We start from the raw sequence: 23,799 nt of genomic DNA, 5'->3' as shown, positions 1-23,799 counted from the left end.
AGGAGTCGATCGATCGGATATCGGTGCTAGAGAGTTACAAGGAAGAACAGGATCAAATGGTAGATTTTCTGTATAAAATTACATATATATTGAATTGTAATTAGAATTTTTATGAATTTGTTTCAGTAGATATTTCTATTCAATTTCGATAAACTTTATTTCTATAACACGATTTTCTTTCTATGAAATAACTCCATTCAATGTTATTTCACTAATTTATTTAGTTGACATATTTTTTATTAGATCCGAAGCCAAAAGTGTTTTTTTAATTTCGCGCAAAGCTACTCGGGGGCTGTCTGCGCTAGCCGTCCCTAATTTAGCAGTGTAAGACTAGAGGGAAGGCAGCTAGTCATCACCACCCACCACCAACTCTTGGGCTACTCTTTTACCAACGAAGAGTGGGATTGACTGTCACTTTATAACGCCCCCACGGCTAAAAGGGCGAGCATGTTTGACGCGACGGGGATGCGAACCCGCGACCTTCGGATTAGGAGTCGCGCGCCTTAATCCACCTGGCCATGCCGGGCCCGCCGAAGCCACAAGAGATAGCTAAACTTAGCTCACAGCTCCGGTACAAGCTGGACAGTGTACTTAGGCAAAGTAGTTCCCTTAGTTTTTTTTTGGCCGAACGTCCATCTTTATAGAAATATAAATGCTTACGAGTTTGTCAGTTGACGAATAATTAAGATCTGTTAACGCAAACCACCAATAGTTATTTAACTGACGTTGTTAAACAAATCAATTTCAGGATACTGTGCGTGTGAATGTTGTAACTTTTCTAAATAGGCTGAGACTAACTAATTGTCATGAGAATTCTGTTTTCTTTCAAATATGATTTAATTCCAATATTTGAATTAAAAATGTTAACTTTTATTATTTGTTTTATAATATAAAATTATTTAAATGCAATATCCTTCTATGGAGCAAGCTTATCCGCCTTCATATTATGTTACCATTTATATTTGAATGTTTAAATGTAAAAATACATTTTTGCTAAAACATTAAGAAAATACGCCTGTATAATTGTTTTTTCGTTAAGGTTTATTAAGTATTATAATGCATGTAAATTAACAGGCGTGACCATTTTTTCACTATTGTTATTAACTGCTAGCATTATTCTATTCAGAGAATGGTAGAAGCAGGCCATTCTCGCATTCTAGTTCCTCCATGGGTTTTCTTGGAGATCTTGACGAAAATGAATTGGAGTGTGACGACAATGAAATATTTCCGTTCATAGGCGTTTTGCCGAAAGAGTTAGAAGAAAACTGGAGGGTTAATATTTCGCCATTAGATGGCGAAATTTTTTATTTTAAATCGAAATAATAATAAGTTTGTTTGTTTTTGGAATTTCGCACAAAGCTACTCGAGGGCTATCTGTGCTAGCCGTCCCTAATTTAGCAGTGTAAGACCAGAGGGAAGGCAGCTAGTCATCACCACCCACCGCCAACACTTGGGCTACTCTTTTACCAACGAATAGTGGGATTGACCGTAATATTATAACGCCCCCACGGCTGGGAGGGCGAGCATGTTTGGCGCGACTCGGGCGCGAACCCGCGACCCTCAGATTACGAAGTGCACGACTTAACGCGCTAGGCCATGCCAGGCCGACAATAATAAGAAAGTTTCAAGCACTGTAGTTGTAGCATTCCCTACTGCTCTGAAAAAAAAGAAAAAGAATTTATATATTGAAATAGAAAAAATATTACAACCACCGGTTGCTGCTATAATTACGAGTTTCTTCTCATTCTACGCTTTTTCCCCGTAAAGTCGAGGTTAAATTCCCGTTTAAAAATTAAAGTTAATGATTCACAAAGAAAGAGAAGGTTCTTGGAACTAATTTCCAGCTAATTCGTAACCAGAGGTACATTTACCAGCATGTGATTACAGTATATACGTTTTACTGATAATGCCAATACGAATAAAGTACACTGTTTACGATAGTGTTAAGCTTTGATCACGTGCTCATCTATTATAATCATAGCAGGTGGCAGAGGCAAAAGTTTCCTTCTAGTGGACAGTAATATTACGTTTGGTCTTTCTGAAGCTGGTTTATACTCTCTTCAAAATTTAACAAGCATAATTCGTAAATCGTATATTTAAAATATATGATTGGCATATTTTAGGTAAGTGTTTAAGCTTTATTGTTTTAGGTAAGTAATTTTAGGAAATCGTAAAGGGGAAAGTATTTAGAAAACTTACATTTCCGATGTCATCGGGGTATTCGAATATGCGTCTCATTATTACAAAAGTTGAGTCGATTAACTTGAAAAATTAGGAAAATTTTAATTTTTTAGATTATAACTAAGGATATGCAGTTTGTTACTTATTATATTTTGGACGACTCTCCGATTTATTATTTTACGCATGTTAACGTATTATTATTTCAAATAACCGGAAATTTGAATTTGGAAGCTAATAAAATGTTAATATGTATCAAATTTATGTTATTTGTCAACAAGATTGACACACACAATAACCTTTTTAAACACAAATATATTTTAATATTCGAACATAAAAATAATATAATTTATAATAACAGTTATTAATAATAGCTATTAAAAATGATGGTTTATATACAATAATTTTAAAATATTACAGACAATACTGATCCTATATCTGGTATAGAACTAAATATGTTATCGATGATCCAAGTTCACGACAAGCAAAATTCTGAGTTGATATTGTTACGCCCCGCTTATGCTAGCTAGTTCGGTTGGCCTCACACTGGTTAAAGGTCGCTTCTGATCGTGGGAGAAATTTAATGCCCTTGTAACAATATTACTGTTCGAAGTTATTCACTGAAGTTGAATGTTTTTAGGATTTGAAATCTATAATTGTTCCTGGTTAAATTCTTTTGTTTTGTGATTAACAGGCGCCATCACAATTATAGCTTCCTAGGTCTATAGCGTACTGACTGAGACTGTCCAATAATCTTTTCTTGGTGCGTTATTTTTATACAAATCACGCCAGTTTCTAGAACCTTCGAGAATATCCTCGCGCACTTTCGTCAAACAAGTATTATTGATTTTCATTTTCAAGAATTATGTACAAATTTCGAGAACAGGTTAGTCTTGTGCAACACACAGTCAATAATATACGTCACATGCAAAAACGAAAACTATATAAAATCAGGTGTAGGTGATAATGTATACGTACAACGGTAAATATGTTACAAGTTCCAATATTCGAATCCCGTTATCGCAAAGAAGAAAACCACTTGGCCGCGTCTGGCAAAGTGTGTCTATTTGTGTTAAAATTTTGGTGAAAGTTAGGTAGCTGCCTTTTGTAAACTCATTGACCCATTAAAGGTATATTTTAGTGTAAAACGAATAACTATATGCCTTCCAGTAACATAGTGGCATGTCTCCAGACCTGAAACGCTAGGCAGGGCATTGTGTTGCTTTGTACTTATACTACAAACAAACAATCCACACTGGATAATATTAAAAAATCATATTTAATTGCTTCTAATCAGGAGTGTCTACTGATAAATCTGCTTTAGTTTGTAACAGTAGATGGACTAATAACGCAGAGACAAACTTGCAGTGGAGATGGGCAATGATCTTAATTTTCAGAGTAGATTGTAATGATGCACCTATTGAACGGTCAGTCATAGTCGTATGCCATTACAAAACTATTCTATTACATGATATAATGTCAGTATCACAAAACATTTTACAACAATTTTAATATTGTGTTTATCCAATTGTATTTCAATAGTTTTATGACAAACTTCTATTGTGTATTCTACAATAGTTTAGACAATAACTGGTTTACATTTACAAAAATATTCGGAGAGCCTATGGGGTCCCCTTTTCTCTAGATTATTTTAAAGCTCTGCACGTGAGGGTGGGAATAATCTCAAATGTTCTCCATGAAATACAGCTTCTGATACAGTAACTTTTGAACAACACAGATTCAGTAAGGGGCTCTTTTAACTAAGCAAGTTCTGAATATTTGATAATGGTCGTTTTTTAGTTTCTAACCAATGAAAAACGTTGTTGCTCCATGTTTTTGCCTTGCGGCTTTCTACGGTATTTCTATTTTTGACTTTCTATAAGATTGATGATCGTTAACCGACTGCATTATAACTGTTAAACTGACTTACAAGACGCTAGTAAAATTGACAAAACAGTACATTTTTTAACTCATTAAAATTTCTTCTTTTTTACATGAAATATGTACAACACAATGTTTATGTATAAATCTTTTTTTCCACTTAAAATTAATAATTTTTGTAACTTTTAAAAATACAGCAATATTTGCCATAAACAAAACTATGTATAAATTGAAATGCGAGTATTAATGTTAATCTACAATTTTGTTCAAGCACACAAAAATGTAATGTCAAATGTGAGCATATAACGGTGAAATATGGAATATAGAGGTGTTATTAACCTTATTATATTCGGAAGTGAGTTGTACAGAAGTTAGAGGTTTTTCGTTATCGCAATATATTAAAAAGTATATAAGAGCACTAATATTGTCCGTTAGTTAAAACTGAGCGTTACAACTTTAAAAAGTATCATTGTTGTGCTCTATGATTCACCTTGTGCAGAGAAATCTTCATTTGAAAATTATTTTTCACAAACTTTAACGCCAAGGTTTTGTTTAAAGTCCATTAGCCTTTTACAAAGCAATCTGCCTACAGAAGTTAGTGCATATGTAAGATTGGAAGGTGCGATATTTGCAATCACTTACGGTGGTATTTCTGTTGAAGTGATCAGAAAGAGATCATCCAAAAACTTTAGATTACACTTAAGAGAGTACATGAATTAAAGGAATAATAAGAACAAAACTGTTCAGTGAATGACACACTTTAACACTATTGATCAGACATCAACCAACGAAAGACGCTAGAAATAGTTGAAGAACAGTTATTGTTGTTTCTACCAAGTTCATGCACAATGTGTCCTAGATGTTATGAACATTTTGAAAACCATTCCTACAGTGCAAATCAAGACCAAAATGGAATGGTTTGGAAAATATTTTTTGATTAACACATAAACAAAACTTTGGTAATTTCATTGTGTTTTCTAAAGCAAGAGATAAAATTCTAAACTTGTGCAAAGTTTTATATGAGAAATCTAAATTACTACCAAAATACATCAGTTCTGTACAATCTACTCAAATTTATAGGGTTAAAATAAAATTAGGTTGAATTGTTAGTTGTTTCAGTGATTAAATACTTTGTTTAATATTTTGATAACATAATAAATACAGTGAATTCCTTTTAGTTATTCAGGAAACCCAACAGGTAATTAGTGCAATAGGTTTGCATTATTTCTTTATAATGCTAAGTAATAAGTTCAAATAATTAAATGTAATCATTTTGAAAATATTACTTTTCTTGGCTTATGAATAATACAGTTAGTTTATATTGTCATTACATGAAATAAAAGTTTCTCAATACATTTTTACAATGATTATTTTTATAAAGCTAATGAAATATAAATTACAGAGTGAAAATATGTGGGGTAGGTTGTAAGATATGAAAAAGTACTAAGTTAATAATTTATCCTGCAGCAAGGATAATGTGTTATATAATTGTTTAAACGTACATTCAACACTTTCAGACTTATATGGCATGCCAAACAGTTAAATATGATCAAGATATGGTTGAGAAGATTAAAAAAGATCTTAAAGAAAAAGCAGAAGAACTGAAGAGAAAATCAGAAACAATCACTGAATTAACAACTAAAGTAAGAAATTGAATATTATTTTGAGGATTGTTACATTACACTTAGTTGGTCAACTCAACAATTTAGCCTTATTTCCACTCAGTTTGAAGATGTCTAATGTACCAGTTGTCTTAATCAATAAAGTATCCGTTATCACTTTAATTATCAACCCTCTTCATACTAGATAGTGATATTTGTGTATTTGGCAAGCCCATCTAAAATTGTTTTCTTGATATGAATTTAGAACTTTTTGTTTCATCAAAATAAGAGACAAAATTCAACATAATTAGAATAATAAATGTAGAATAATAAATGGTAATTTTGAACAGTAACAGCCCTCATGAAATAAAAAAAGTCATTAATAATAGTCTGGATACTAATTTAAGAATGTGTAATATATTAACTGTTTGTTTTAAAAGATAACTGTTCAGGAAGCTGAGCTAGCTGCTTTGAAAGAAGAAAGAAACCAGCTCCTAGATGATGTTGGGAACACCAAAATAGCCAAAGATGAAGTAGTGAAAAAGGCATGGGAAGTTCGAGACAAAGCTATAGCCAGGTACAATTCTGTTAGGTTGGCATTTCTAAGGTTACTATTTCTCAATATAATGAGTAGGCAGGTTTTCTTGGAAGTTATATTTTTAGTTAAGTGTGTCAACAACTTGTATTACATGTCACAGTTAAATATTATTGTAAAATGTGTGTTAATGATAGTGAATGTCATTTCATTCTTTCTTTCCCTCTGCTGAACTACTTGGCAACACATATAGGGTTATTAAACAAGTACTAAACTTGTGCATAATCTTTATTTAGTTACTGACTGATAAGTTTTCTGGAAATGGATAAAATTATGTAATTCTGTATAGTGTCTGTCAAGATCTCTTTGAAACTCATCATGACAACAAATAAGAACTGTTCAAAGTTTTTGGTATTGTTAAGTGAGTTTTCTCATTTTTATATTCAGTTCTTATTAAGTTGAAAATAAAATTTATATTATTATGTAAAGATTTAAGCATGCCTTTTGTTTATGCTTAATTAAATAATGATTTTCCAGGAAAAAATTTGTAGAAATAGAGCTGGCTAAGACTAGAATAGACTTGATGCACATTAACAGCCAGTTAATAGAAGCAATCCAGCAGAAAGTTGAGCTGTCTCAGCAGCTTGATCAATGGCAGGTAAGGTCATTGAATTCACTTTAATGTTGTTGTGACTTAAACTGAACTATTTAAGTTCTGACACAGTGTAGTCCACAAGACATGATTAATGTGTATAACAAAGTTGGTTAAAATGCATAAACCATTGAACATTGTGACATTGGATGTGAGCTACTGCAAATGTGTGAATGACAAGTGGTGTGGATTTTGACAAAAATTATTCATGTGTTTACATGCTGTGTAAACAATTACTTATTCCATTAAATTTTAATACTTATAATGTTTGAAATAATTTGTGCCTAATGTTATGATTACACTTTTACCTACATGTCTTAAACTGACCAAACCTTGTGATATTTTAGTATTATTAGTGAGGATTGTTTTTTTGAAATTCACGCAAAGCTACACGAGGGTTATCTGTACGAGCTATCCCTAATTTAGCAGTGTAAGGCTAGAGGGAAAGCAGCTAGTCATCACTGCCCACCACCAATTCTTGAACTACTCTTTTACCAACGAATAGTGGGATTGACCATAATATTATAATGCCCCACGGCTGAAAGGGTGGGCATATTGGGTGTAACGGGGATTCGAACCAACGACTCTCAGATTATGAGTCAAACACCTTTACCCACCTGGCCTTATCAGTAAGGATTTTCAAATCATGATTCAATTCTGTCTGAAACTTTTATGGTTTCCAGTGTATTGGTTAATAATACAAAGTATTTGTAGACAGTATAGTGTATAGGAATCCTCTTCATTAGTGTATGCATTTATCTGTGTAGTTAGCTTACTTTTGATCAAATGTTCTTGATGGTATCCATTTTTCTTTTACCAGGTTGACATGCAAGCTTTACTCAATGAACAATTAAAATCCAAGCTTCATAATCAAGAACAAGAAGAGAATGAAAAACAACACATTCAGTCAAAAGTTTTAGGACAGCAAAAAAACAAGTTGTTTAGGCTGTGGAGGTGACACCTTGTTTTTATAAGGCAAAATATGTAATCATTTGGGTTTCCAGGTTAGCTGGAATGTAAATGTGTGTATATATTTTTAAGTCTATAGCCAGAAAATGTTAAGCAGAATAGCATCAATTTACAGAACTGAAGAAACATAACAGCAAACTGAAGTTTAATCATTTCATGGTTAGTTAGTTATTTGGAGATTTTTTAAATAACTCAATTATCCATGCTTAGATAAAGGCCTACACTACAGCACATCAGTTAGTTATTAGCAATGCAATTAATTATCTGGTTCATTTAATATCTATATACAGCTGTTCTTTAAATAAGCCTAAACTATGACAAAACTTCATGCTAAGGCTTGAACAAGTTAAATGTTTCACCAATGCAAGTATTTTGTGTACCATAAAATGTCTCGTATTGCATAAATATAACACTTTTCAGTTGCCATACATCCAGCCAAGGTTATGTGTTCTGGTACTGAATGAAGGGCCTCTCATGTACTGATACATTACTAAGTAGGAAGTATCAAGAATGTTAATTTCATACATACCTGATTACCAACAGACCCAGAAGCTTTTTTATTCTCATGTGGTTTTATACCTTGACATCAAATGAATGATGTGAATTAATGATATCTACAGTTAATTTATTTTTATATATACCTACTTATTAGAACTTTGTTAACAAAACAACTTATTTGATAGATCGTTTAGGCAGAGTATTCATGATGAAACTTTATAGAATGGACGGCAACTGCCTGTTATGGAGACACAAGTGTAGAGGATGTTTCGAAAGTCTTCTGCCTTTCTTCTTCGAGTAGAGGAAGACTTTCAAAATGTCGTCTTCTACACTTGTGTCTCCATAACAGGCAGTTGCTGTCCATTCTACAAAGTTTCATCAAGTACAGCTTCTAACCTGTTATATCTAAAATTGCAGACTTAAAGTGAGCATTAAACAGTATTTTGTGTTAAACTGCTGGTGTTATCTGTGAGGAATATGGCTGTTGTATAAAAGAAACACTGAAATAGTTTTAATTAATATTTAAGAATTGGTTTTATGTACAGTAATGATTCCAGGTTCAGCGTGCAATTATACTTATTATGTTAATGTAACCCAAACACTTTGTTATTGGAATAAATACATTGTGGTAGTCAACATGCTTAATAAGATGTTTCTTGTGTTGAGTTAAAAAACATGAATCAATAGCTTAACTTTTTGGCAGAAATGTTTTACACATTTAAGAAAAGTCACAACATGTTTTGATGGCTTACTTCGTGAAAAACATAATTTTCAAATATCAATTTTAGTACCTATAATATAAAACATACCTATATTTATAGAAGTAATGTTTGCAGAAGTTTCCAGTTACTTTGTGAAAAAGCTCACATTCTATTTACTATGAAGTAAAACATATCAAATTACAGTGATCATCCTAGCAAATAACCACTTAAAAATACAGCAATATGAATGAAAATTACACCAAAAATGCTTTAAAACACTCATTAAAATAACAAAACAAATATTTTCAGCAGTTTAATTGCAATTTAAATATTAGCATAAAATATTCATGCTTCCTTAAGGGGTTAAATGACACCATCATGATATACAGAAAGACCAGTGTACTGATCAAGTTTCTCCATTATCTACAATTACTTCAGTAGCTACCTCGAGGAAAGATCTGTATCCAGAAACAAAATGATTTTGTACTTTGTTCAGACATGTGAATAGAAATTTGCATTATTACCTTTCTACTTCCATGAAAAGGTGATTCAACAGTTTAGATCTGGCAAATTGAAATGAATGAAGGCTACTTTTAGCATTTGAATTGAACTGATGCATTGTCTATGTCTTGGTATTTAGCTGTACATTTTGAGTCAGCTGCTAGAAACCGGAGCATGGTTCTTCGGCAGGCATGAAGTTGAAACAAAGGAGATATATGCATGCAAGTGGACTTTCTCAGTCATACTGAGTGTGTAAATGGAGTCAATACTGACCCTATAAAAACTGTCCTCAACCTGTAAACACACAAAAAGTTTGCAGTTTCCTTTGTAGCCAACTTCTACAAGATTAACACAACATTATCTGTTCTCACTAAAGCTATTGTGCATCTTAGGTGGAACAAGGAAGTTATACCATGCAATGGTGTTATAAACATTGCACAGTTTATACTATCCACAGGAACAGCTGGCCTAGATATGAAAAACTGTAGTTGGTTTTCCTTTACAGAGAATAGTTTCCGATATCGCTAGTCCTTTCCCAGATAATTAATGAAGTATTCAATATATGCTGGTTGTTACTAACAGCTTCAATAAGTTGGTTGAACCATAACAATTGATGTGTGGGCAGAGTACTGGAGAGCCTAAAAAAATTCACTTGGGTTAAGGAGCTTATTTCAACAGCCAGTTATGAGTTGTGCCAAGTTTTTTTTGTATGGTGAAAGCATGCACTTTGTCTTATCATCCCAGTTTGATGGTTTAGCTTGAAAGAATTGACTGGTAGTTTTCTGACCATACTACTTATGTTTGATTAGGAAATACTGCTCTCTGTGGGTGATTTATGGTCCATCCTTAAGAGCAGATGTGTTATAGTGCCTGCAAAAATATGTAGAGCACTTAAGGTGTGTGTTGGTTTATGTGCACCAACAGAAAGAAAAGACCACTAAACAGCAGAAAAGATATTGTGATAACACAGTTGCAGAATAAATGTTACAGTGTCAAGATTGGGTGTGACTTTGGTACATTCCAGTGACATGGAAGTAGTTCAGATCTGGCTAAACAGGTCCTTACCTTATACTTCAAGAAATTGGTCCTTTAACAAGTGCATGAAAAGAAATCTTTTCTACACTAGTCATTCCAGGAATAAGAGACTGAGAGTGCTGTTTTGTTTCACCTTAATTCAGGTGATGAGGGTCTTCAGAAACTTTCTGAGCTATCAGGCAATTTTCTATGGGAAATATCACTCAACATTCTGCAAAAATCACTGAACCTCTTTAGCCAAGTAGTTTCAGAAGTTTTTTTTTTCACTGTTCTGCTATTTACAAAACTTTTATTATTATAAACAACATTATTCAAGACAGGTGATGTATTACTGTACTGTTTATAAATTAATATAAGTGTTTGTAATGTTGTCAAAAGAAGCTAAGAAATATTCTTGAAATTATTATTTTCGTTAACTTTCTACATCATTTATTATACAACAGAGGAAAGTCCAGTGTTCTTCTTTTCCACATAATCAACTGTAAAATAAAAGAAAAATTTGAAATTATCTTTGACAACAAAATCTTCAAAAAGTCCTTTGGTACAGACAGTATTATCTTTCATATACGTACTTATTTGTACACAAGTCATAATAACATATTCATTAGTATATTTCAACCTTTTATCTGTAATAATAAAGTAAAATGAATGAACTTCATTAATGAAATCAAGACATGGCATGAAGCTAAACACAGCTGTTCCATGATGTCAAAACATTCTTATTATGTTTTATTTTGCTATGCAGGAATTAGATAGTTAGGAACAGGTAGCAAAAGATGAATTATTGTTTCTCTTAACTGAGAACTGCTCCTAATATCTGCTTTATCTCATCACCATCTAGTGCTATGAAGACAAGGAACAAACAATGAAGCATTCCTAAAACACTGGTGCCCAAATATTAAAGAACAAACCATTTGTTAAGCACTAAAAATTTGTTCCTTAACTTTTAGACAACATTGTAAATGATCTTTTTAATATTATAAACTTTGTACAGATTCTCAAGGAGGCCACTATTACTTCAAAAATAAATAAATAAATTTAATTATTCTTGACTAGTCATCTGTGAGTCATACTAATTATTCTTGACTTTAGTCATATGAGTCATAAGTGTTACTCTTGAACCAAATATTATGGAACTGTTCATCCTGTCCATCTGATTATATTCTGGTTAACTTGTAGCAATCATTAGAAATCACAAGTACAAAACAGGAATGAGGAGTTAATATAAAAAGCTTGCTTGTATAAGCAAAGTGAATAGTATCAGCAGTATCAAGCTGATCCTGATAATTCAGGACAACAGATGGCATAAATCAATGACAGTGAAGCAAAATGTTTAAAGTGATTGCAAATTTCCTCTTATCAGTAATTAATGAATCCTGGAAGGTAACAGATATTTTAACCACCAGTTAATAAGTTCATGCACATGCATCTAAGGAATAAACAAATTCAACAGCAAACTGAAAAGTATGAATGTTTCACTCTATGAATAAGATCTTTTTTTTTTATTCATTCAACAAAACTGAACAAGAACATTACATGATGTAGGTAAAAACATTCACTTTTAATACATTGCACATGACTATAATATTTGTATTTTCTACAACAAACTTCTAAATACAGTTTTATTTACACTTCGAGAAGACGAGATAAAATGATTAATTGTATAGAGAAACCCAAAGTTTGATCTCAGGGTTAGTACTATAAATATCACACAAAAATGATACAAACAACTTGAATTATTAATTTTTTCAGTGCAAAAATCTAAGTTTTATCTTAAAATCTGTAGTTTTAGGAAAATAAACCTACTTAATGCTGTTGTTTGGATCCTCTTTTGTGTACTAATACTTTAATTCCTGTTTCCTCAACCATAATATATCATATGTATAAGAAATGCTACAAAAATAAGCTTTACTTGCTAAGAAAATCATGAAAATGTTTTTAAACATGTTTAAGGATGATTATTACAATTAAAGGTGTCAAGAGATCTGCCTCCTGTCATTAAACTTAGTACCTTACCAATAAGCTGCAATAATATATTACCCATAATTCTTTGAAAGACACTGATACCAATTTAAACTGCCAGGAAATAGTAGTTTATAGTGGTTATTAGTCATTGACTGAGTTTTATACAGTTCACGAGTCTTCTTGATCATTTAGAACTGGAAAATACTACAGTATGAAAAAGAATGCTCTCATACAATATCCATTTATTGTATGAAGCAGCCATTAAACTAATTACTTTCTGTTCAAAAACAAATTAGAAGTTTCAGAAAAAAAGAAATATGAACTTTAAAAGAAATGGATATTGTATGAGAGCATTATTTGGTTCCATGTCTGCAATCAGCATTTTTTCTCCAATAAATGTATCACTTTCTAAATGGTTTTAGATAGGATCTTTGTGAACTCAACAGCAATATGCAGTTTGAGCATGCTGTATAAGTAGGCTATGTTTGTAGAAAAGGTGATTGCAGGCATGGAACCAAATAATTTAATGTTAATGTTGTGGCTTTTCTCACTGTTACAACCTATATTTAAAACCAAGAGTAATAGATTTCTCAGTGGTTGTTAAGATATTTTTCTATAACACAGTGAAAAATGATCTTTTATTAATGACACATATCTTTTGTGCTAGGCAGGTTGTTTTTTGTCATTATTTCAATATTTTCTCAAATTTCAGCCGCACACAACTACTATTATTATATATTCTTCCAACAGTTAACAGCTAAGCACCTACATATTAAAATGTACCATTGGCAAAAACAAATTGCTTCTAAACAACTAAAACATCCAAATCTATACATACATAATGTTAATTTTTTTACATTCATTATAGAAATGATTTCATATAATTTACAACATTTTGTTAAATTTGCATAGTTTGTAATGATTGATAGTAAAAATAACATGTATACCACCAAATGAAACAAAAAATCAATCACATATAGACAAGCTAATCATCAACTAACTAGCCGAGTGCTTGAACTCCAGTGTTGTCTAACAAAGAACAGTAACCTTAATGTATCTACAATATTACAACTAATGAAGTTTTAAGATTTTACAAAATGAAACAAAATTCTCCTGATCTTCTATACTGAAACTTGAGAATGATATGGTTTAAAGAAAAAAAATCTATAACATAACTTAAGTAGTATATTATTAACCATATAAATGGTCTTATTGCACAGTACCATAATTTCAACTTAAAACAGAAATCCGATATTCTTAGTTGTACTAGTTAATTTACTTTTGAAGTTTACTGTGTCAAAAATTCATTGTAATACACTTATTTCACTAATTTTTATGTGCATTTTTTTCTCATAGAATTTTTCACATAAAGATAGTTCATAACATTGTATTCCTCACTTCTTTCATGACACACAAGTTCAGTTGAAGCTTTTAACACAAAATAGTTCAGACTTCATCGAATGAAAATCTCCCACGTTTCAGAAAATACCCTTTAGTGAAATTGAAGGTTATGAAATATGAGTTGTGTAATATGTATAACCATAACTTTAAAAATCAACAACTTAATTACATCTAAAAATTTAACTTATATTGACTGGTAATACACACATTTCACAACTGATGTTGAACTGAATAATCAGGTTGGTGAATGAGTGACAAGATGGATTTCTTGCATTTTCAAGTGTTTGCTATTTGTTAACTATACACTCTCATTTTTAGACAAATACATACACCTTACAAAACATACAGTTTGTGGATGTAACAAGAAACTTCTCACATAACTAACATTGGATTATGCATTTCATATACAATACTGCATTAGCAGTAATAAAACCAAAAGGTGATTTTAAAAGGTGTCATTGTATCCAAACAATGTTTCCAGCCTCAAAATAAATATATACTGTCACTTATTAAAAAGTGTAAATAACAAACAAATATGAAAGTAGTTAAAGTAATGCTACTATGAGCTGAGGAATAAAATTTACATTTAACATTTGAAGCTCCTACAACATCTTTTTTTGTTTGACAATTTTTTTAGCACAGCTAGAAATTATAAACAATTGCTTTTTCCTATGTAATATTTATGGTGCATCTTCTAACAAGAAGGTGCTAAATACAAAGATATTACATAATAGATTTAAAGTTTTAAATTTAATTATTTTATAAATAAAAATTCAATCAGTGCTAAAGGTTCTCACAAAAAACTTCAGTTTTATGTAAAATATTAAACTTTTCTCACCCTTATGTCAGTTTGTCTTAAATACTGTTCTCCCTGGGCTTTTCACTGCTATTTAACTACAAACATATAAAAAATTATTCTTCTATATTTGTGACTACACACCCACTGAAAACAATGCACTGGGAAGTCTGATTAGATTCTACTAGATTATTTTTGAAAACAATATCTAAAGCAACAAAATACACTGTTTATTGTCCATTGAAAGTGTGAAACAACTGGTTGTTGTGATGATACATTAACAATAAAAAATTACAACACAAGTTCAAATTCTGTGACTTGATCTCCAATGTAAAATTATGGCACTATTACACACCACTATCAATAATAAAAACATTCAACTAGAATCTATCAAACTAGGTAAATGTGAAGAAAAAAATTCTATGTGACTAGAGGTAATTCTGTGTGATTGAAATGTCAAATAAACACTACCTTAAAAATATGTATTTGATCCAGCTACTTGCCTTAAGTTCAAAATACTGTTTACACAAGGACAGTTGAAGGGCCAAGGTGGCTATGGTTGCTTAAAGACTCGAGCATTAAAGTGGCAAAACTGAAAAACGTCTTTATAACTTGAGTAAAACATTAATTAGGTATTGATTATTTATGCTACTAATGTAAAAACCCTTCTATGGATCAATCCAAATTCTAAAACACTACTTTTACCACATTTCACACACCTGATAACTACACATTCCATACTTATTTATAACAAAATTTACAAATGTCCTCATGGTCAACATGTATATCTTGTTTTCCTTCTAAACGAAAGCAGTTAATTAGATGTGGTATGTCACTACCAGTCATCAACAGTTTGTCACCACCAAAGTTCACAAGTACTGCAATGATAGCTAATGATTTTATCAAAAGTCACAACTTCAGAATGGTGGACTCAAAATATTGCCATATATCAAAGAATCATCATCATTGTTCAGGCAACTCTCCACAAACTCATCAGGAACTTGATGTCCATCACCTCCAACAGCACCTAAACAGTTCAACTGTTGTTAATACTGTTTAAACTAATCCAGTAATTTTATTTTAAAGACAATTAATTAATTTATAACTTTGCTTTGCCTATTCTGAAATCTCATTTAAGATAAACATTTACAATTCTAGCTTTGAGAATAAGTAAATAAATCTTGCAGATAGTGTATTCCCACCATCTTCAGTTTGTCCCTATGCAAAATATTATAAAATAAGGAAAGGCACAATAGATAAATGGTATCAAAAGTCACACAATTTACTTTTCAGCATATTAAAGTGTAAGATAAAGATTATTTTTTAAAAATACTTTCTTTTTATTATCAGATGAAAGGTTGTCTGCCTTTTTTTTATAGTAGTTGTTGTTCTCTAATCGTACTAAATATAAGATCATTGCATTAATGCATTGGATTAACATACAAGTTAGTTTGAAGTCAACACAAACTTATTTTATTATCTAAGAGCAGTGATTACATCAACTAATTAATTAAGTGTTATGAAAGTAACAAAATAACTGAAATTATTTTTTCCACTTATTACAACAACTGATAAACTGTCACAAAAATAAAATATCAAAATATTACTGTGTTTGTTATTACACAATAATAATGGGTGAATGGAGAGATCCTTGGTGACTTAAGAGTTTAGGGTTTGATTCCCATTGCTACTAAATTTATTCATCCTGCTTTTGTTACTGCAAAATTACTAAAAAACTGCTGTCTTGAGAAAAGGGAACTGGTTGTTAGCACCCATTACCAACCCTTTGGCTACTTAATTATCAAATAAAATGTAAATTTACTGGGGTTTTGCACAGTATTCTATTTCTAAGTTATAATAATGTAACTACATTATTTATCATTGTAAAAGGAGGCACAGATCTGAGGGAGGGGTTCAAGAAGTCCAGGTACCCATCCCTTTTTGTTCCAGAAATTATCAAGTGTTTTCTTTAATGTTGTATAAATAAGTAGATGCATATCTTGTGAAGGGGCCTAGGGGGCAAGCCAACACATAATTTTTCTTTCAGAAATTAATAACTATTATTATTTGATGTTGAAAAAGTGGACATGAATTTAGGAGGGGTCAAAGAAGGTTGAAACCTTACCTCAAACCATTCCACTTTTTTTTTGTACATTAATAATTGTATTATTTAATGTATAAGTAGGTTTTATCTCTGGTAGTTCAAAACCCCCTTCAGTTTCTTTATCACAAATTAATAATGAATTAGTCATATAGTGTTAAAAAGAAATGTTAGATGTTGATATTTTTGAATGGTATATTTATCATCATAAATTTTACAATTTTTCTGAAGTCAACAAAACTGGAATCTGCAGTAATCTGACGACAGCTTTAGTCAATAACAAATACGAACATAAATTGAACATTGCCATGGCAAATATATACTTCAGAACTTTTGCAGAACAATTAACTTTATCATAATAAGCATTCTTTACTGTGCATGCCACAGTTTTAATGACTTACATTCAAAATTTTGTTAATCTACTTTTAGTTTATTATTTCAATTAGTATAACATAAAATCTTAGCTAATAAACCATATTTTAATAGTATAGAAGTTTTAAGTCCTTAAATTTATAAGGCAATATTTAAAAAAATCCTAAATTTCTCCTAGTGAGACATTTTCTCTGTGCACCTTTTCTTCATATTTTATCACCCCCCCCCAAAATAAGTATGAAATTAAGCATAAGTTATTCAATATAAAATTATCATTGCTCAGACGAATCATAATGTTTATAACTTTCAATTCTATTTGGTCAGACAGCTGTTAAATAGAAAACCAGACCCCTCTTGCCACATCCTCTCTTTCAGGATTTGTTAATAGTTCTCTTTAAGCTTAATTCTGTATTACTTATAACAAATAAAAAGCCAAGGTTTTCATTTTTAAATGACATACTGTATAATGTTATTTTCTGAATGTATAATTGTAAATTTCACTGTCATTATAAGTATGACCATGACTTATGTTACCATGGGAAAGATAACGATTAGTTCTGATGAATTTGTAAAGGCTCTTGTTACACTGCAAGAAAGCCAGAAAAATTGTGAGAGTTAGAGAAATTTGTCTACTTTTTGTATGTTATTAGTCAATGTTTTTTGGTACAATATTTAATTAAATAAAGAATTATTTAGTGCACTGCTACAATTAGTATTAAAAAAGTAGAGTTAAGTGTATTCTTTGTTTATTATTATATAGGTAACTAACTTATAAAAATAAGAAGCTCTTTAGGTTTATTAAGATGAGATTAGATAATAGAAAAAAAATAAAATCAGAATTTTTCCAAAGGCATTTACACAAGCATCTCAGAGCAGTACATGGTTAATGTAATTCTTTAGCTTACATGTTGTACAGTTAGGGTAGAGAAAATAACAGATATAAAGGTTTAGTGAAAACAATAATTTGAAATGTTTAGGAGGTTTTAGAGAATACATAAACCAAATCTGAGATTTTTGAGATATTTAATCTGAACATGGAAATCACTGCACACAGACTATTCAAATCAAATATATATATATATATATATTAGGTTGAGGAATAATTCATGAGCGTTTTTAAATAATTTCATTCAAGCATTACATGCAAGACTATACAATACTTCAATGCATGAACACATTACACCCAAAACATTTATTATGATACTTTATTTCATGTAATACCTAGGTATATAGTATGCATTGTTTTAAACGAAATTGCAAGAAATTAAATGCGAAAAGCACATGATGTCGAAAATGCTCGATTTTATCCACTTTACATTCCATTTAATGAGCTGAAAATGAAAGCAAAAATTAAAGACATATGAAAATCAAACACACCATCTATTAGAGCAAAAAATTATCTACCAAATGACATGAAATATTTTGCGAAAGCGTTTCATTTATGAATATATTTTTTGAACTTAAAAAAATGCTCACGAATTATTCCTCAACCCAATATATATATTCATGAAAAAAATCTTTAGTGAATATTACTCAATTAATAAAACGATTTTTTTTTATGTGTACAAAATACATGTAATGTGTACTAAAAGTCTGACAAATCTGGTAAAGATACACACTGTATTAAAGGTTCTGGTATTAAAACTATATACAAGTAAAAATCAGTCCCTGGAACTAACCCCCATAAAGAGAGAGTTAAGAATGTAACTGATTAAGCAATTAACAACTACCACTAATCACCCAGCTTTACAATATTTATTATGGAAATGGACAGGAATAAGAAACTGAGTTTTTTTTACTTTTTGCTAAAAATACTCTAACTTTGAAATTGACCAATAGTACTAGGAATTTATAATATGTTACAGTTCCCATACTAAAACTGTAATATAGTACACATTTCTTCATAAAGTTTAGCACTGTCAGTAAATAATAAGGCTTTTGTACACAAATAATAATTTTTAGTAAATTTCTTTTAATGCAGATTTGACTGTGAATATACCAAGTAGTTTTGTATACAGGATTAAGTGCAAAGTGATTTTCATATTAAGATAAAAGATAATTTTCTTTATCTGAAAAATTTCACATTTCACTTGTGTAATTTCTAAAACCTCTTTTTTAATTATAAAACATTATTTTCAGTAAAACTTTATATTTTATCTGTTATTTTCTCTACCCTAACTCTATGTATGAAATTGGTCAGTTTGACCAACCTCAACTTACTATAAAAAAATATGGAATAAATATAAATTATGCTTTTTTATTTCTAGTATTGATTATAAATTGTAACATGAAACTATTTTTGTTTATAAATTTTATTGTTTTATTGACCTTTTAACCATGTATGAATTAATATTATTAGAATAAAATTTGTAAATCAATTGGCATATGTGGAGCTCATGTTACTCTACCCACTTGCATAATGTACAGGTCAGTCATGAACAACTAGTGATAACTTTTCTGTTATTATTATTATACCTTATCTAACCTAAAAGGTTTCTGATTTGTACATATGAGTTACTTTTATAATAATAAATAAGGAATCCAAGAGAAAACCAAGATGTATAGTATCTACTTGGATCTTTTTTTTTTTTTGCTGTTGATGAGACTTAACCTGACTTTTTTTTCTACATAATAATGGTACTACTGCACTAAATAATTTCATCATAAATTAGATAATGCACCAAAGAACACGGAATAATAATATGCACAAAGCAAATAATGTTCCCTAACTATGACAATTTTTCTGGCTTTGTAACTCCCTGACAACAGCTATTAAACATTCAGCTAAGCTCATCAATGCGATTCCTCTGAGGATAAGTTTTAAACTGAATAAAGAAACAGACAATGCCCTGTATATATATATCATTTATAGATTAAAGCTTTGGCTGCCCATTGATTATAAACAATAGTGTGTAAAGTATCTGAGAAAACTATTGAAAAATTGTGAAAAAGAGAATGTGACAGTAATATTCTTTGAAGTTTTTTGTTTGTTTTTTTAGAAAATTTACAAAGACACACAAGAATTACCCACATAAGTCACCTCTGCTTTTGAGCTGATAGACGACTATTACAGAAGGCAAGTAGTAAAAGCACCCATTGCCAATTCTTGGGCTACTCTAAATCCTATAATAGCAGTTGACTATAATTTTTATAGTGTATTATTGGCCCAGAGTTTGAAGCTAATTCTTACAGTAAAAAGTCACAAAACTACACAATCTCCCATTCAGTTTTGGTAAGTTAACCACTAGGCCAAACCTTGCTGCTTTCTTAAAAATTTCACAGTCAAATAAGTGATCTGTTGGAGCAGAAATTTAAGTGTTGACTGTTGAAACAAAAGTAATGTTCCAATTTTGTAAATTAAGTATTCAAAGGCTTCACAATATTTAAATTCTAAAAACAAATAATCAACTTACAAATCCAGTTAAACAAGTTAATAAGTAATTTAACAATCCACTTAAACTTTATACAGTACTGTACAAACGTGTTAGAATAAAGTCAAAAATTATATTAAAGGCTACTTTCTAAGAACAATGGAAGGTAAATCACAGGTGAAACAAACTTTTATTAATCTGGAAGTGCTTAAGTTCAGCAAAAGGTTAATATGTGCATCCCCCTTATTCTTTAATAACTGTAGATAGTCTTTCAGGTATTGTTGCAACATACTTAATCAAACTGTTCTTTGAGATTTTACTCCATATGTCTCTAATACTCTCCAATAAAACTTCCTTCAAAGTAACTTTTGAGTCGTAGAGTTTTTGATCTATCAAACCCCAGATCTGCTCAATTTGGTTGTGGTGGGAGCTCTGTTTGGGCCATTTAAATGACTCCAACAGCTTCTTTGTTAGCTAAGTAATTTCTACACAGGTTGGATAAATGTTTGAGGTCATTATCTTCTTGGCAGTAGAATCCTTTGCCAATAATATGCAAACCACTGGGTACACCATTGTAGATCAATATCTGATGATGCACTGATCCATTATTCCATTTCACCTTTCTTCCACTGGATGTACAACATATGCTTTATTCAGATATTTCAAACATTGCCTTATCTGTCCATAACACCCTTTTCCAATCAATAGTCCAGTTTTGTACTTTTTAGTGAATTTTAGTCTCTTTACAATATTTAGAGATCAAAGTAAAGGCTTTTTTAACTGCTACATGACCAGATATTTGATTCTAGCTGAGTGTTCTTGATACTGTAGATCTGGACACTTTTCTGTCATGTGGTACATGGTCATTTATTTCCTGCTTGAAATTAGTGGTAATCTTCTCTATGTCACAAAGGTTGCATAAACAAACATTCTTAATATCGGTAACATTGAGTTTAGGTGTTCTGTCTCTTCCTTTTCTAATTTCAAATTTACCTGTCTAGGTCTCACAGTCTTGAGTGTACTTAACAGTGTTTAGGAAGCATTTCAAGTCTGCAACAATTTCTCGGAAAGTAAAAACAACATCACAAAGTTTTTTGTGAACTCTCTGCTCTATTGATAATTCTCTACACTTTTTGGGCCATGGTATGACAAACAGAACTCAATATATAGTGCTAAATACTGTTTTTATCAATCATGGTTTGTTTGTGGAGTGCTCTTAACTTGGTTTCTTCCAGCATATGACAGTACAATATGAAGTGAAGACACTACATGGGGTACCATGACAGTTATTTCAGACCCTAAATCTGATCAATATGTTTATTCAAAAAGAACCCTTATGACATGCTCTGGATACAAGTATATGGGAATTCTAAAGAATGATAAGTATTCTCACCCTGGCTCATTCAACTGTCATAAGGAATCAGCAAAGTATTACCACAGTGTTGAAATTTACATTGTTATACTGTGTATGGATTAGCTCTATAAAATAGAAAGAATGACAAAATATTATCTCTTCCGAACACTTTTGCACAGTACTGTATAAAATATTGTTTTACAGGATGTGCCAAACTATGGGGAAAAAAACCAACAAAACCAAACCTTGTATCAAACATTGTATTTTAAGAAAAGTGGAAAATTAAAAGCAAAAATATTTGTAATAAGATTAAAAACTGGGTCAAGAGAAAGGTTTATTGTTAATAGTAACAAAAAAAAAACATGACCTAAAGCCATTCAAGTTTAATAAAGCTCTCTATTTATGCCAATATTTCCTTTACAAAATAAATATTTATAAAGAATTTCATCATATTCAGTATCAAGAAATTCCTCAACATGGCTTTGATCTAAAAAAGAGACAGTTTTTCCATTTAGAACAAACACTTGTACAATTAGGACAAAATAACTTTCATTAAAGCTGATAAAATAGTATGTCGAAAGACTACTCGAAATAATAACCATTAAAAGATCTATCAGAATAAAAACATTCTTAAACAAAAAAAGAGTATATTATCCATTAAAATAAAAAATTAAAATGAGTCAAAATCTAAGACATTGAACATTACAGATAAAACATAATTAGTAGCTTCCTTTTGCTTGTATTAAAGAAAAAAAATTATTGATGGATTCTATATACACTTATAACCATAACATTTTGCATCAATGTTAAATTACCAATATAAGGAACTGACTAACTAAGACTTATAGAAATAAGTCAGATATTCCTAGTTTTACATTAGTAACAATTAACTGAGATTTTTACACAAACTTCTTATTCCCAGTGTTACTTTACCAACAATATAAAGGGCTTCAATGATTAACCAAGACTTTCACAAACAAACCCAGTGCTACTTTATCAATAATAAATATAAAATATTTCACTGACTAAATAAGACTTTCACAAATGAGCTATCACCTCTGCCAACAATATAATGGAGAGTAAAGATTGACTAAGACTTTCACAGATGAACCCAGCCATTCCTCGTGTTTTATTACAAACAATATAAGACTTCAGATTCATTACAGATCAGTTTTAAAAGTAGTCAACTATAAATCTCCAGCATTACTTTATCAACAATATAAAGGATTGTAACGATCAACTATGACTTTCACAAATGAACCCAGTCATTATAAATGTTACTTTTTTGATATGTTTAGACACTTACCAAACCAATCAGCATGATTTGGTCGTAAATGGTCAGCACAGAGATTCAACCTAGATACTTCTAATATAGGGTTATCCAAATTTAACTTTTCAGGGACAACACTTGTACCTAGTGTAAAAATCAGAAGGCTCACAATGTAATAATATTATATATATTTCATTAATTAACAATTTTTTCTTTATAGCCTACATTAACAGTAAGTAAAGCATGAAAGTAGCAAGCTCTCATAGAATGTATTTTAAGAATTCTTATAAATAAATCATAACTATTCAGATGAGTCAGATACCCCTAATTTAGAACTGAATGAAAGTCTAGAGGGAAGACAGCTGGTCAACAGACCCAACAAATCTTGTGCTAGTCTAAGTGAAAAAAAGAGGGATTTTTCCAGCATTCTTATGAAATACCCAAAGCCCCCAAAACAGAGACAAACATAACCACAACATTGCACTGTTCAGGTGGCTACAATATGAAGTTATGCAAGTTGAGGTATTTTAAAAACTTTCTTTAGTACAGTTATTGTATAGTTCATAGTACCACTATTGTGTGTCATATTATTGATATATTTATTGCTATTTTACAGCT

At 30.8% G+C, this 23,799-nt stretch overlaps 2 protein-coding genes across 7 annotated transcripts in view; one reads left to right on the top strand and one right to left on the bottom strand.

Moving 5' to 3' along the window:
• Positions 1-1,955: 1,955 nt before the first annotated feature.
• LOC143244513 (bicaudal D-related protein homolog) lies at positions 1,956-8,950 on the top strand. The gene is made up of 5 exons (XM_076489338.1): positions 1,956-2,123; positions 5,577-5,702; positions 6,101-6,237; positions 6,733-6,853; positions 7,668-8,950. The coding sequence occupies exons 2-5, from the start codon at positions 5,583-5,585 to the stop codon at positions 7,803-7,805; spliced, it is 516 nt and encodes a 171-aa protein (XP_076345453.1). The 5' UTR covers positions 1,956-2,123; positions 5,577-5,582; the 3' UTR covers positions 7,806-8,950.
• Positions 8,951-12,029: 3,079 nt separating this feature from the next.
• LOC143244514 (putative RNA-binding protein EEED8.10) overlaps positions 12,030-23,799 on the bottom strand; it is an 80,533-nt gene continuing 68,763 nt past the window's right edge. For 5 of the 6 annotated variants that reach the window (XM_076489339.1, XM_076489342.1, XM_076489340.1 and 2 more), the window contains 2 exons: positions 23,218-23,325; positions 12,030-15,740 (listed from right to left, as the gene is read on the bottom strand). In XM_076489339.1, the coding sequence (XP_076345454.1) occupies positions 15,631-15,740; positions 23,218-23,325 (218 nt within the window). In that variant the 3' untranslated portion in view covers positions 12,030-15,630. The remainder of the gene's footprint in view (positions 15,741-23,217; positions 23,326-23,799) is intronic. The other variant, XM_076489343.1, reaches the window with a different exon arrangement.

This window comes from Tachypleus tridentatus, chromosome 2 (assembly GCF_004210375.1).
Source record: "Tachypleus tridentatus isolate NWPU-2018 chromosome 2, ASM421037v1, whole genome shotgun sequence".
NCBI classification, from domain to species: domain Eukaryota; kingdom Metazoa; phylum Arthropoda; class Merostomata; order Xiphosura; family Limulidae; genus Tachypleus; species Tachypleus tridentatus.
The sequence above is the reverse complement of the archived record's forward strand: the minus strand, read 5'-3'. Positions and strand labels throughout refer to the sequence as shown.